This window comes from Portunus trituberculatus, chromosome 1, assembly GCF_017591435.1.
Source record: "Portunus trituberculatus isolate SZX2019 chromosome 1, ASM1759143v1, whole genome shotgun sequence".
NCBI lineage: Eukaryota > Metazoa > Arthropoda > Malacostraca > Decapoda > Portunidae > Portunus > Portunus trituberculatus.
The window spans coordinates 1439372-1455782 of record NC_059255.1 but is presented as its reverse complement, the minus strand read 5'-3'; the positions used below and the strand labels follow the sequence as shown (position 1 = coordinate 1455782).

The window sequence follows — 16411 nt, the reverse complement described above, 5'->3', positions numbered from 1 at the left end:
GAGAATGTAAGTTTTTTATGTGTGTGTGTGTGTGTAAGTGTGTTTAAGTGTGTGTGTGTGTGTGTGTGTGTAATAGTTATGAAAATAATGATGTTTTTATAGGAATAGAAACAGAAAGAGTGAGAAAGTGATTATAATGAAAGTGGCAACATTTTGCTGATAAATACCAGAGTGAGAGAGAAAAGCAACATTTCATTCTAGATAACAATAATCATAACAATAGATATTTTCAACTTATTTATGTAAAGTTTGCTATTTTTTGCATATCAATGTGGCTGAGGCTAGGAGAGAGAGAGAGAGAGAGAGAGAGAGAGAGAGAGAGAGAGAGAGAGAGAGAGAGAGAGAATGAATCAGCATAACAAACACCAAAGTCACTGTAGAGAACACATACCTAGCATTACACAACAGTGCCAATGAGTGCCACCTATATCCCACCTGTTCCTGTATAACTGAGTGCCACCAGTGAAGCTGTGATGCCAGTGAGGATGATGGCACCACTCTAGACTTGTAGTTTTCCTTATGGACATTTTGATTCCTGGCACTGGCACTTCTTGGCACTGCTGGGGGTCTGGTGGTCTTGGTCTTGGTGTCAGGGGTGGTTCAGGGTGCTAGGATAAGGGGGTAGGGTTTGCTTGTCTGTGTAAGGGTGTGTGGGTATTTGGGGGGGTGAGGGGTCTGTCTATCTGTCTTTCTCTGTCTGTTATCATGCGTTTCTCAGACGAACTCAAGATTTTGTTTATTTTTTCATTTTTGTGTTGTTTGTGTGTCTAGTTGTCTTTCCCTCCCTCTAAAAAGTTGCTAATTTACTTTAACTTTGATTTTGTTTTCCTCATTTAGTGTGTGTGTGTGTGTGTGTGTGTGTGTGTGTGTGTGTGTGTGTGTGTGTGTGTGTGTGTGTGTATTTACCTAGTTGTATTTACCTAGTTGTAGTTTTACAGGGCCTGGGCTTTATGCTCGTGTGGCCCCGTCTCCATATCTACACTTATCCAATCTTACTTTAAAAGTGTGCACACTCGTTGCAGACACTACTTCTTCATCTAAACTGTTCCACGTCTCAATACATCTCATGGAAACTATATTTTTAATATCTCTCAGACATCTTCCCTTTCTCAGCTTTTTACTATGCGATCTTGTGCTTCGGGTGTCATATTCTTCTCTTAGGATCAGTTTCTCATTATCCACTTGGTCCATTCCGTTGATCAATTTATAGACTTGTATCAGGTCTCCTCTCTCCCTTCTTTGTTCCAAGGTTGGTAGATCCATAGCCTTTAGTCTCTCCTCATATGTCATCCCTTCAAGTGTGTGTGTGTGTGTGTGTGTGTGTGTGTGTGTGTGTGTGTGTGTGTGTGTGTGTGTGTGTGTAATTCACTGTTTGATCTGCTGCAGTCTCTGATGAGACAGCCAGACGTTACCCTACGGAACGAGCTCAGAGCTCATTATTTCCAATCTTGGGATAGGTCTGAGACCAGACACACACCACACACCAGGACAACAAGGTCACAACTCCTCGATTTACATCCCGTACCTACTCACTGCTAGGTGAACAGGGGCTACACGTGAAAGGAGACACACCCAAATATCTCCACCCGGCCGGGGAATCGAACCCCGGTGTGTGTGTGTGTGTGTGTGTGTGTGTGTGTGTGTGTGTGTGTGTATTTACCTAGTTATATTTACCTAGTTGTAGTTTTACAGGGCTTGGGCTTTATGCTCGTGTGGCCCCATCTCCATATCTACACTTATCCAATTTTTCTTTAAAATTATGCATGCTCGTTGCTGACACCACTTCCTCACTCAAACTGTTCCAAGTCTCAACACATCTTTGCGGGAAACTATATTTTTTAACATCTCTCAGACATCGTCCCTTCCTCAGTTTCTTACTATGCGATCTTGTGTTTCTAATGTCATATTCTTCTCTCAGGATTAGTTTCTCATTATCCACTTGATTCATTCCGTTAATCAATTTATAAACTTGTATCAGATCTCCTCTCTCTCTTCTCTGTTCCAGGGTTTGTAGGTCCATAGCTTTTAGTCTCTTCATATGTGTGTGTGTGTGTGTGTGCGTGTGTGCGTGCGTGTGCACGGTGGGGAGAAGATCTATCTAGCTCTCTTTCTCTTGCTCTAAAGTAACATTTATTTATTTATTTATTTATTTATTTATTCATTCATTTTACTTTTAACTTTTTTCTTACTCTGTGTGTGTGGGTGTCTAGCTCTCCTTTCTCTCTAAAGTGACTCAAAATAATGATAACTGAACTAAATGCAGTTATGCCATTAATCCTGTCAGTTGGTCAGCATATCTTTCACAACCTTCAGCCTTAGTGATTGCTTCCATTGGTGTCTTATCAATACCTCTCTTTATCCATTGCAGTGTTTGTTTTCATTGTTATCTTGTCTGTAACTCTAGTTTTTATTACTCTACCTTTTCTCTGCAGTGCTTTTTATTAATCCTAACAGTGTTCTTTTTTTCAATATTGCTGTCTTATCACCTCTTTTTAGTAATCCCTGCAGTGGTGTTTAATTCTGTTCACTTTTCATCTCTCCTCCTCCTCCTCCTCCTCCTCCTCCTCCTCCTCCTCCTCCTCCTCCTCCTCCTCCTCCTCCTCCTCCTCCTCATCTCCTCCTCCTCCTCCTCCTCCTCCTCCTCCTCCTCCTCCTCCTCCTCCTCCTCCTCCTCCTCCTCCTCCTCCTCCTCAAACATCTGTCTGGTTCCTGTGTCTTGTTTTTGTCACCATGTCTTCTCCCACTGTCTGCAGCATTCTTGTTTGTTTTTCTTGTGCTGTCTTGCCACCATTCCCTATTTTCAATTTCTGTATCCTGTTTTTATCACCTCTTGCTTTGATTCTCGTGCTGTCACCGTCATTGCTTTCACAAACTTCAGCATTCGTGTCTCGTTTTCATCGTGTTTTCTTACTGCCAACGTGTATTTTGATTTTTACCTTTTTTTTTTTTTTTCCTTTTTTTGCCCACCACTTCTCTTATTAAGCTCATTGCTAGTGCACATTTAATTTTTACAGCTATGTTTCGCAACCACATCCTTTGACGTTCCTGCTTTTCACCAGCGCTTAACTTTACCATCAAACGTCAATTTCTTACAACTTTCCTTGCTGCTATTTCTCTCCCTAATCCCTGCAGTGACTTCTGATTCCCTCCTTGTCCCCAAATAAAGCCCATTAAATAACTGTCTATGTCTGGGGGAAAAAAGAGATTCAAGCAACACATCCCAGCTTACATAAAGAAGTTAGCAAGCATTTTCCTTAATCCTCAGTGCTCAAAGTATATTCATAGTCACCTTCTCTCGTGTATAGTGGAGTGGTGGGGGCTGGCTGAGTGTGAGGATGGATAGCAGTGTGGCTTGTCATGGCTACACTGCAGTTTCTTGTGTCAGGACGGAGGAATGTACTGAGGCTATTTAGATTACATGGTGTGGCTTGTCATGCTAAGGGAAAGAGGCAAAATAGTGGTGGTTTGTCATACTTAAGAGGGTGTGTGTGGGTGTGTCTTATTTACTCCATGTGGGGATTGCTAGTCTGGTATGGAGATTAGAAAAATACCTCCCTCCTTGTTATTGCTTCACCGACAGCCATAATTGACTCGGAGTCTCTTACGACACCTCACATTTCATTGAACATTAATGAAATGCTAGCTAGGTTATGATGTGTGAGAGTGTGTTGGAGTCTTCTTTTCACAGGCTGCAGTGGAAATTGTTGGGGTTTTCAAGGGTGTTTTTGTGGTTCTATAGTTTGACAGTCTGCAGTGGAAGTTGTTGGGGGTTTTTAAGGGTGTTTTTGTGGTTCTATAGTTTGACAGTCTGCAGTGAAAGTTATTAGGGTTTTCAAGGATGCTTTCATGGTTCTATAGTTTGACAGGCTGCAGTGGAAGTTGTTGGGGTTTTTAAGGGTGTTTTTGTGGTTCTATAGTTTGACAGTCTGCAGTGAAAGTTATTAGGGTTTTCAAGGATGCTTTCATGGTTCTATAGTTTGACAGGCTGCAGTGGAAGTTCTTGGGGTTTTCAAGGGTGTTTTTGTGGTTCTATAGTTTGACAGGCTGCAGTGGAAGTTATTGGGGTTTTCAAGGATGCTTTTGTGGTTCTATAGTTTGACAGGCTGCAGTGGAAGTTGTTGGGGTTTTCAAGGGTGTTTTTGTGGTTCTATAGTTTGACAGTCTGCAGTGAAAGTTATTAGGGTTTTCAAGGATGCTTTCATGGTTCTATAGTTTGACAGGCTGCAGTGGAAGTTGTTGGGGTTTTAAGGGTGTTTTTGTGGTTCTATAGTTTGACAGTCTGCAGTGAAAGTTATTAGGGTTTTCAAGGATGCTTTCATGGTTCTATAGTTTGACAGGCTGCAGTGGAAGTTGTTTTCAAGGGGTTGGTTCTATAGTTTGACAGGCTGCAGTGGAAGTTGTTGGGGTTTTTAAGGGTGTTTTTGTGGTTCTATAGTTTGACAGGCTGCAGTGGACACCATGAAGACTTTAACAGAATAATGAGAGAGAGAGAGAGAGAGACAGAAAGAAAGAAAGAAAGAAAGAAAGAAAGACAAGCAAAGTATTCCAACACACTAACCCTACTTACTGACATTGTAATCCACACACACACACATGAGAGCTTAGCCAGGTTCACCCACAGTAGAGGTTGTTCATGCCTTTGTGTTGGGGATTAGTGACCAGTGACCTTGTGGGACTTAGATCTTAGAGTCTTATTTCAGGTTTGTGTCGCAGTTTGGTCCTCAGTGTCATGTGAGAGAGAGAGAGAGCGAGAGGTGTGGATAATCTGTGGTTGCAGTAGATTAAGTTTTTGTTAGAGTTCTACTGGTCATGTGTGTGTGTGTGTGTGTGTGTGAGTTGTCTGGTTAAGTTAAGGCAACAAAAAAGAGTAAAAAAGGAAAGAAAAATGGATTGATCGGTAAAGGAAATGCTAATGAAAAGACTGTGTGTGTGTGTGTGTGTGTGTGTGTGTGTGTGTGTGTGTGTGTGTGTGTGTGTGTGTGTGTGTGTGTGTTACGAAGATGTCTGGCTTAAGATGCAGAAACTATATAAAAAAAAAAAAAAAAGAAATGGGAAAAAAAAATAAAGGAAAGAAGCAAAAAAATAGTGGAGGAGAGGAAGAAAACAAATAAACAAGGAAAGAAAAAATAATGAAAGAAATGATAGAAAATGATAGACAGATAAGGAAAACTGATAGAAAATAGTGCGACAAAGTAGGTTAGCTTAGATTAAGTTAGGTGGAAGTAAATGGGTTAGGTTAGGTTAGGTTAAAAATTGTTTTCCTAACTATCAAGACTGTTAAGATCAGTAGAAGGAAAGTGAATAGAGAAAATTAAATGGGTTAGGTAAGGTAAGGTAAGGTTGGGTTAGGTTAGGTTTGGTTTGGGTTAAAGTTAGGTAAGGTAAGGTTAGGTTAGGTTAGGTTAGGTAAGGTAAAGGTAGGTTAGGTTAGGTTAGGTTACATTGGAAATTTGTCACCCTAACACCTAAATCAGTAAGAGTCACAGGAAGGAGACCAAATTGAGACAAGGCATTATTTACCAGTGAGTGAGTGAAGGTAGTGGTGAACTCTGGCACTGGTGAGGTGGACAGGGAATGCTTCACTTTGTACATTATTGTGACGACTTGCAAAAGCTGATTCATTTGAGTAGCAGAGAAGTTGGCATTGGTGATGAGAGTAATGTTGGTGATTGGAAGACAAGATAGAAGTAGTTTTTTGATGTAGAAATATAGTTTAGAGTGGTACAGTAGTAGTAGTAGTAGTAGTAGTAGTTTTTTTCCATGGAAGAGGGAAGCTGACCAAGACCAGCAAAGTGTTAAAAAAAAAAAAAGCCATTTCATTGATGACATGTTTTTTTGTTTCTTTGTTTCTTTTTTTTCATGTAACAGGGATAAAATCTGACCAAGAGCAACAAAAACAGACAAAAACGCCCACTGAGGTGCCAGTACTCAAGCAGGTCCAAGAGAGTTAGCTAAAAGAATGGGAATGTCTTGAAACCTCCCTCTTCAATGAGTTCAGGTGACAGGAAGGTGGAAACACAGAAGCAGGTGAAGGAAAACTGAACTGACTCAAGATAGTGTTAGAGAAAGGAACTAAGGAAGAAAAGAGATATAGATAGAAGCAATAAAGGCAGTGATGAATGAAGATGATAATGATAACACACACACACACACACACACACACACACACACACACACACACACACACACACACACACACACACACACACACACACACACACACACACACACACATGGATGGAAAATTACTTAGTGGGAAGAGAAATGCGAACAGTGGTGAAAAGAAAGAAGTCCGAGTGGAAAAAGGTAACCAGTGGAGTTCCACAAGGGTCAGTGCTTGGTCCCATCATGTTTTTGATTTATGTTAATGATATGCCAGTAGGAATTGACAGTTACATGAACATGTTTGTGGACGATACTAAAATTATGAGGAGAGTAAAGAATGTGGAAGATTGTAACAAGTTACAGGAAGATCTTGATAAAATATGAGTGGAGTAAAGAGTGGCAGATGGAATTTAATATAAACAAGAGCCATGTTATGAAGATGGGAAGAAGTAGATACAGACCAAACAGGGATTACAGGCTGGGTGATGAGAAAATTGAAGAGACCAATGAGGAGAAAGACCTGGGAGTAACGGTGCAAAACACTTTGTCACCGGAGAAACACACTAACAAGATATTTTGAAAAACATATAACATGCTTCAAAATATTGGCCTTGCATTCCACTACCTAGATGAAGGAATGATGAAGATATTATGCACTTTAATAAGACCCCAGTTAGAATATGCAGCTTGCGTCTGGTCACCGCATATGAAGAAAAATGTGAAGAAGGTGGAAAGGGTACAGAGGCTGGCAACAAGGATGGTACCAGGACTCAGGAGTTAGACTATGAGGAAAGACTGAGGGAACTGGGGCTGACCACATTAGAAGAGAGAAGAACAAGAGGAGACATGATAACTATGTATAAATTGGTGAACAAGATTGACATATTGGACAGAGAGTTGATAAAGGTGACCACAAGTAATCATCTCCGAGGACATGGAAAAAAGCTAATAAAAGACATCTGTCTAAATGACGTGAGAAAATACAGTTTCCCGCATCGTAGTATTGATAAGTGGAATAAACTGAGCAGTGATGTCGTTGATGCAGTGTGTGTCAATCAGATGAAAGAGAGATATGACAGGAGTGGACAAGGAGACAGGACACAGAGAGCTTAGCTCGGGCCCTGTAATACACAAATAGGTAAATACACACACACACACACACACACACACACACACACACACACACACACACACACACACACACACACACACACACACACACACAGGAAAAAGAGAAAGAAAATAAAAACGGAAAGAAGATGCAATGAGAAACTTGTAGCATAGGGATGGAGATAAAGGGAGTGATGTAAGGGGAGAGGAGGTGGGTGGGTGAGGGTTAGTGTGAGCTAGGACTTACCTCATTCAGACAAGATTAGCCATGTCAGAGGATGAAAAGATTAGACCATGACTCTAATAACCAGTCAGGTGGTCATGTGGTGTGTGTGTGTGTGTGTGTGTGTGTGTGTGTGTGTGTGTGTGTGCGCAGTGGTGTTTCCAGCATCTTTTGTTGTGTTTGTTGTGTGTTTAAAAAGAGACAGGAAGGAATTTGTTTGTGTGGTAGGTGACTACTACTACTACTACTACTACTACTACTACTACTACTACTACTACTACTACTACTACTACTACTACTGATAATCATCATCATCATCATCATCTACTACTACTACTACTTCTACTTCTACTTCTACTACTACTACTACTACTACTACTACTACTACTACTACTACTACTACTACTACTACTACTACTGGTCTGATGGAATCCTGCACCAACACTTTCATTCTTTTGTATTCTTGTAGTAGTGGTGGTGGTGGTGGTGGTCAAGTCATGCAAGAAGTAGAAATAAATTGGTCTTTTCTGCGCTGTGCTTGCCTGTAATCCCCTCTCTCTCTCTCTCTCTCTCTCTCTCTCTCTCTCTCTCTCTCTCTCTCTCTCTCTCTCTCTCTCTCTCTCTCTCTCTCTCTCTCTCTCTCCAGTCAGTCATCCATTTGTTTATTTATGCTGTGTGATTTTATTTTATTTTTGCTTTTTTTACAAAGAATATTTTCATGTATTTTTGTCTTTCTCTCTCTCTCTCTCTCTCTCTCTCTCTCTCTCTCTCTCTCTCTCTCTCTCTCTCTCTCTCTCTCTCTCTCTCTCTCTCTCTCTCTCTCTCTCTCTCTCTCTCTCTCTCTCTCTCTCTCTCTCAGCCTGTCATTATTTTCCTTGCCCAGTTTTTCCTCTTCATGTTCTCTTTCTTTACCTTTGAATTCAGTTTGTCACAGTCAGTTAGCCAGTCAGTCAGTCAGTCAGTCAGCCAGCCAGCCAGCCAGCCAGCCAGCCAGCCAGCCAGTCAGTCAGTCAGCCAGCCAGTCAGCCAGCCAGCCAGCCAGCCAGCCAGCCAGCCAGCCAGCCAGTCAGTCTTAGTTTTATATGAAGGAATGACTCTGATTTGCTTTCAATAATACAAGACGTACGATCTGTGTGTGTGTGTGTGTGTGTGTGTGTGTGTGTGTGTGTGTGTGTGTGTGTGTGTGTTCGAGGAAGCCTTCATCCCTCAGGTCGGCAGTGCAACATGTCTCTCACATTTTTGTTGCCATTTATTTCTTTATCAGAGTCGTCAGTGAGTTTTTTCCCTGTCTCTGTGGTTGGTGGATTCTAAACATGTGCATCTTATTCTGCAGTGTTTAGATGAATGGCTGTAAGGCTTCCATTATACACATCACCACCCATTTGAGTTTCACAGTACCCAAGTTTGGCAATTCTTGAGTTCAGTGCCTGGTAATAATTTGGATTAGAAAATTAAAGTTGTAATGTGTTTATGAAGCTGAAAAGTACTTGTCAATTTATGTTTAGTGGTTCTCTCTCTCTCTCTCTCTCTCTCTCTCTCTCTCTCTCTCTCTCTCTCTCTCTCTCTCTCTCTCTCTCTCTCTCTCTCTCTCTCTCTCTCTCAATAACTTTCATTTCTGTTACTCAGCCGTGCATCTGTCGTGTGGCTGACTCCTGAGATATTTGTTTTTAGTAAACTGTTTATGTAAGAATGCTTTAGTGATAGATAGTAAAAAAGGTTGAAGAGGAAGGGCTTTAGATTATCTTAGTTTCTACTGTGTTGTCACAATGGCTGAGAAAATGCCCCACAACATACAAGTCCCCAAAGAATACAGTACTGTTTATAAAAAGGCTGTCAATGCCCTTAGTGCTATCAAAACATGATGCTAAAAGAGGCTCCCCCAAAAAAGAGGTCTCATCAGGGCTCTCCCTGACTAAAATAGGGCCCTAAGCGAAAAAAAATTTTTGAGGCTCACCCCTTACAAAATCCCAAATGTATACTGTATTAGGTACAGAATAACAGTACACTGAAATGCCATTCAATATAAACAATCTTTATGAGTAACAACAAAGATAAGTATTATGACTTTTATGAGTCAAATAAAAAAAGAATTTCACACTGAACAACATAAATGAATAAATAAAATAAAATTGAAATAATAATAATAAATAATGTTAAAAGCTCTCCAAGTGCCTGCAATGCATCTGACCAGTGATAGGTCAGATTGGTTGCTGTCAATCATTGCAGTGATGGCATGTGTGGGGTCAGATTACAGCAGTGCTCAGGCATGCCTCATGGCAGTGCATATGTGCATTCTTTGTTCATGTATGCAAAATGCATTTCCTTGCACAAAATAGGGCCCCCTATGGATCGCAGGGCCCTGCGCACTGCACTACATGTATTCATTCTGCATGTAGGCAAGGACGGCCCTGGGTCTCATGAAATATACAAATTGTTTATAGTGTCATGTAATAAATTGTAACAAAAAAAAAAAAAAAACGGTCTGCTGAGTGAAAGAAAGAATCACAGACTGAAAGAAAGACACAGGCAGAAAAGATAGTTGTGGAGGTGAGACAAAAAAGGTGTGGAGTACTCCGAGGACCACTCCCAGAAGTGCTTGCATCCTTGACTGTGCTCCTTGAAGCTGCTCCTTAACAGCAGCTGTTACTCCCAAAGTAAAAGTTACCTCTAGGTATGGAAATGCTGTTAACTGTACCAACTTTGTTTTGAATCCAATATAACAAGATGTCACTCTCTTGGTGGTAGTTTATGCTTATAAAATAATCCTTGATATTTGCAAGTAATACTAAATTATTTCTGGGCATTGTTCAGAGTGATATCTAATTTCCAGACATGTAGATCATTCTTTGGATGTAAACAAAGTGTCAGTCTCCTCAGCTCCCTGATGGAAGAACATGACGCCTGTCTTCCTGAGACTCACACTGAGCACGACAGCCGCTACAAGCACAACAAAGAATTGGTGCAACGATCAAACATTACTCTGTGTAAACTTCACTGAGGAAACAAAGTCATTGACATGATCCAGGACTGACCTCCAAGCAAAGAAAGACTATCACCAGATATTGCTGCCCATATACTTCAAACAAACACCATATATTATCTCTCTCTCTCTCTCTCTCTCTCTCTCTCTCTCTCTCTCTCTCTCTCTCTCTCTCTCTCTCTCTCTCTCTCTCTCTCTCTCTCTCTCTCTCTCTCTCTCTCTCTCTCTGTACACACAGACATGTATGTATGTGTATATATATGCATATTCCTCCTTTGTTGGCCAAATGAGCTGCTCTCTTAACTCGTGTGAGGGACACTGTGGTACTTTCATCTTTCACCACATTCAGAACACTTCTGGCAACAAATTCACAACTTTGAATCATTTTAAGAGTCAGAAGCAACTTTGATGGCAATCTTTACTTTGAGAGTCACTTTTCCCTTCCAGTGATCATCAATATTTTGTCATTATCATTGCTAAAGACCTGAATACACGTTAATTTGTAAGTGTGAGAGAAAACTAGAAATTGTTAGTCTGTGTGTGTGTGAGTGTGTTGTACTAAGTGGTGTGGGCCTTGGCTTGCAGACAGAGCCGGTGGAGAGTGTGACGCCGGACACGGAGGGCGGCACTGGCTGGAGCCATGAGGAAGGCGACAGCAGCAGTTGTGGTGCCGGGGGCGGTGGCGGCGGCGGCGGCAGTGGCGGCGGTGGTGAAGGTGGGGGAGGAGGCGGAGGCAGAAGTGGAGGCGGTGGTGGCGGTGGCGGAGGAGGAGGAGGTGGAGGAGGAGGTGGTGGAGGAGGTGGAGGGGGCTCTGGGGGGGAGACCACCACCACCCCTGGCCTCACCCCCCCTGGAGGCACACCCCCGGAGCATGAGAACACTAGTCACCTACTTCAGGCACTCAACTCGGAATCTCATCTGCAAGGTAGGTGCCAGAGTGTTCTGTGGCCGGCGGCGGGTCGGCTCTGCATGGTTCACTGCCCTGATGGATGGTGGGCTGACCGGGTGACATGGGAGAGGGACATGGAGGAGGTGGCTGAGTGAACTAATACAGGCTGAGACGTGTGTAGTAGTTGTGTTGGTGGTGGTGGCCATGCAACCTACACACGCCTATTTATATACTATATATATATATATATATGACCCTGTTGTCTCTGTTATTTGGGAACCAGTCAGAAAATATGAATTGATTATTATTGAGTCATTTTGGAGTTATTCATGCATGAATGAAACACTGTACCATAGAGTTTTGTTCATTTGACATACTACTACTACTACTATTACTACTACTACTACTACTACTACTACTACTACTACTACTACTACTACTACTACTACTACTACTACTACTACTTCTACTACTACTACTTCTGTCTATCATGTTTCTGTATGACTTGCCTGCATCACTTTGGTACAAGGAGAAACAGAAAGTCACTCCTGTTGTGTATGGAGTGAGCAGGGAAGTGATGGGAGGGTGAAGCCAAGGGTAGGGCAGGGCAGGGTAGGGCAGGGCAGGTTAGGTTAGGTCAGGTCAGGCTGGTGGTGCTGCCTCGCCTCTGTGGTGTGTCCTTGGTGCTGTGGTATGGCAGCACCGCATCACAACACAACACAACACTAAACCTAACCAGAAAAAAAGTACAAATAAGAATAGAAAGAAAGTGAATGGATAAAGAAGAGGAAGAGGAGGAGCATAACATGACATTCCTAGTCCCCAAATGATGATGAGAAGTGAAAAATATAATAACAAAGAAAGGAAGGAATAAATAAAAGAGTAACTTTACTATCCCCCTTTTCTCCTTCCCACACACACACACACACACACACACACACACACACACACACACACACACACACACACACACACACACACACACACACACACACACACACACACACACACACACACACACACACACACACACACACACACGTCACTCCATAAACCCAGTACGTACACACACTATCCCAAAACACCTCTATGTACCCTTGAACCCTGAAAAAAGACAATAAACCCAGAGATATATGCTAGAATATGACCTGAGTGTGTTTGTCTTGAGTGTGTGGTTATCCTGTCCATCTCCCTCTTAGCTGGCAGTGTGTAGGGCCTGTGGTGGTGGTTAGGTTAGTGTTAGCGTTAGTACGGACTTCTCTCAACCCATGCTGCGGCTTCCAGTTTATTTAGTTAAGTGTGGGGTTTAGTGTGGGTAGCCTAATGTAGTTTTGGGTTATAAATAGAGAGGGTTTTGTTTGATTCTCATGCATGTTTTGATTATCATAGGTACAATTTATCCCTTTATACAGCTGTTTTTGGTTTGGTCAGCTGTATGTGCGTCTGTATGTGTGTGTCCCTGTGTTCTGAAATGTTTCCTCTCACTAGTGCTGGTTTCAGAGGCCACAGGGGTCTGAGTCTGGTTATCCAGGGTGGTTTTCTTCCAGTGATAGTGTGGTGTTGTTAGACTGTCACTGGGGTCAGGAAAGCACCCTCGGAAACCCAACAAAACTCTTGCTGTAGTCTGTTAAAAGTTATGGTGAGATGTGTGTGTGTGTGTGTGTGTGTGTGTGTGTGTGTGTGTGTGTGTGTGTCTGTCTGTCTGTCTGTCTGTCTGTCTGTCTGTCTGTCTGTCTGTGTCTGTGTGTGTGTGTGTGTGTGTAAGCTTACCCTACTGGCATCTATGGGTGCCATTCTGAGAGTGGCAACCCATTTGAGATGTGTTTTAGGAGTGTTTTATTAGAAGTGTGCAAGCTTAGAACACAATTGGCTTGATCCCTCCCTCCCCAGACCCTCCCCCCCTGGCCCCTGAGTGGAGGGGCCAGCACCCCCTGGCTCATGGTTGCTGCATGATGAACTCCTCAATAACAACAACAAGAGTCCACGAAGTGTCCACCACTCACTGCATAATTCCAGACCTGCCACTGATGTCTTGCCCACACAGAGTTCCTCCACAATGGAGCCTTAACAAGGACACTGTCTGAAGCACAAACATTTGAGACACGTTCCTTACTAACTCAGTTCAGTCTCATTGTATGTCTTTTTGTTCCTCACTAATATTGATCAAGCTCATGTGTGTGTAGATACAGTCTGCTCCAAGGGTGCCCCGCCCCGGGGAGGCCCCAGCACGCGTCCCCCGGGGCCGTGCGGCGTGGCAGGGACTGTGGGTGTAGTGTTGGGCAGGCGTGTGTGTGGCTGGGCCAGTGTACAGTGGTGGTGAGGTGTGGTTGTGGTGATGGTGGTGGTGGTGATGGTGGTGGTGGTGGTAGTGGTGGTGGCAGTGAGGGGTGCGGCGAGGTGCAGCCGACGGGCCGCCCCGCACAGCACCACAAGAGTGTCCGGCCATTACTCTTAACACTGTTGTCTTATTACATGTTTGTATTATCTAACATTTGTCTTCATGTTCACAAATTTTATGCCTGTGCAATACACTTTTGTAGCTTCAAGTTTCCTTATGACTTGTTTGCATGGGGTACAAGCACCTGCAGAAGCATTCCTGTCTTGTTGTACTGAGCACACCGGCAGTGAGTGACACGTGAGCACCGGCGCTGCTGCACCGTGCCGGCGCGGCGCCGCGGCCTGGACCGCCGCCCGGCACACCCCAGTGTAGGCACCCGGTCCCTGATAGGTAGACCTGCGGCGTCTGGCGGCTGGCCACGCCACCCACGCCACCCGTGCCACCCGCTGCCGGCGGGAGCCTCTGCCACCCAGCTGCCAAGCACGGCGGTGCAGTGGCAGCAGCGGCGGCACAGTGATCCCAGGACTGTGAAGGTGAAGCCAGCTGGACAGTGAACGAGTGAGAGCGAACGGCAGGACAGACACAAGTGTGCAGTGTGGCAAGCCGCCAGCCGCCCCTCCAGTGATGCCCCGCGGGGCCCAGAGGGCATGCAAGAAGATGCAGAGAAGAGAGAAACACAGACAGGCGGGGCGTGGAGTGCTGTGGTGTGCGGCGTGGCGAGGGAGCCAGGGAGTGGAGCGAGGCGGGCGGAGGAGGAGTAAGGTGTGGTAGGTGGCGGCGCCTCGCCACTCGCTCCCCTAGACTGAGCGTGACGTAGAACCCCCGAGGACCCCCAGGACTCCCCCACCTCCCCTGCGCGTTCGTTTGCCACTACTGTCTGGCACGGCTGGCTGGCTGGCGGGTCACCCGGGCCACACATCCCCTCACCCCCTAGTGTGTCGTGTAGGTATGTAGGCCACAGCTGGTGTCACAATACTACAGCCTCGCTCACTAGTATCTAGGCAGACATAGTGTGCTCTTCTGTTGTGTTCTGCATTAGCCATTACTCTCTCATTGATGTTGTAGGAGACGCAGCAGCCACCACTCTACACTCACCCTCAGTTTGTCACTCGTGTATTTTGTAGAATGTGCATGACCTTCAGTTGTCGTTTTGTGGTTCAGTTATCACACCAGGGTTTTGTTACCTCTTGGTTTTCACATACAGTTTTTTTTTAGTCTTGTTTTATGTTTGTTTGTTTTTTTTCTATTTATTTTGTATTAGTAAGGTAGATTTCAAAAGTTTTTGTTTTTTTATAAGTACCATTATTTTCCGAGTTAAAAACAATGTTTTATTGCGTTTTTTATATTCCTTTTTTGTTGTTGTTGTTATTATTATTATTATTATTATTATTATTATTATTATTATTATTATTATTATTATTATTATTATTATTCCCTACCAAGTTTGCCCAAAAAAATTATGTGATAATGATGATGATGATGATGGTGGTGATGATGATGATGATGATGATGATGATGAGAGATGTACACAGTCTATATACAAATACCATGAGAGTCGTGCAACATGTGCCACTGTCAGTAATGGTGGAAAGGCTTGCTTGTATCAGCTTGGTAGTATGTCTGTACGTATGTAGTGTGAGGTAGTGTTACTAACAGTAGATGCCTGATGTTGCATGCCAGCCCTGTTGCTGCATAGTGCATGACTCCTTCTCTTGGTGGTGGTGGTGGTGGTGGTGGTGGTGGTGGTATGGTGTGATGTGGTGTGGTGTGGTGTGGTGTGGTGTGGTGCCCTGGCTGTGGTGGAGGGAACACTTCTGCATGTCTTTAAGCTGCCTCTGCTCAGGGCAAACTTATTTCCATCATTCATTCTTACCTACATTTTTTTATTGTTTTTTTTTATTACTGGTTTGTATTGCTGAAGAAAGACTACATTTTGATGGCACTAAATTGAAGAGACAAGTAGTAATGCTGGTACAACTACCACTACTAATGGGCTTGTGTGTCTCAGGTTGTGCATTCAAGGGACAAGAAAAATTACACCTTTCAAAATGCAGTTGTCTTTGGAATACAAAATCTTTCCCATCAAACTCCAGGCTGAGACTTCACTCTGGGTTGACCTTTGGGTGTGCAGCCAGGTGGGGCGGGGGGGGCAGGATGGTGGCGGCGTAGGGCGGGGCTCCCTCCTGTCCCGCGTCGCCCCCCGGGCCCCCACCCGCCCCTGTTTACAATGTTAGCTTTACAGAGTTTTAATTTATTCTTATTATTACATCTTGATCTTGTTTTGATTTGCTTATTGTTCTAGACCTTGTTTGTGAAGCAAGTAAGAGCATTACTCTAATACTACAAGTAATTTGATGACAAGAAGTGATTGATATTCAAGACGGTAACAATAGCCATAACACTATCTATGCCATTTAGTCATAACAGAGCTTTTCAAAAATCATAGACTAGATTAAGCTTACTCTTTTTTCAATGCAAGGATTACGCTGCGCAAACACCCCCTCTGCACTGCCGGCACGTCAGCGCCACAGTGCTGCCCCTCAGGCCGGCGCTGGCTCCTGCCATGGCGGCGAGTGGGGTTTGCACAGCGAAAGTCTTGCGCTACATGACCAAACATCACAAACCAACAGCTGCAGGGAGGGTGTGCTGACTACTGGCCGCACAGCCACACTGGCAGGCCGCACCTCACTGCAACACACCCACCATGACTCATGCTGCTGCTGCTGCTGCTGCCATCATGCACAGCTGCCTCACTCCCCACCCCCT

At 43.8% G+C, this 16411-nt stretch overlaps 1 protein-coding gene across 1 annotated transcript in view; it reads left to right on the top strand.

The window, feature by feature from the left end:
* Nucleotides 1-16411, top strand: part of LOC123504779 (broad-complex core protein-like) — a 100062-nt gene that overhangs the window by 51601 nt on the left and 32050 nt on the right. Inside the window, 1 exon segment of the mRNA XM_045255637.1 lies at nt 11004-11343. Coding sequence (XP_045111572.1) covers nt 11004-11343 — 340 coding nt within the window.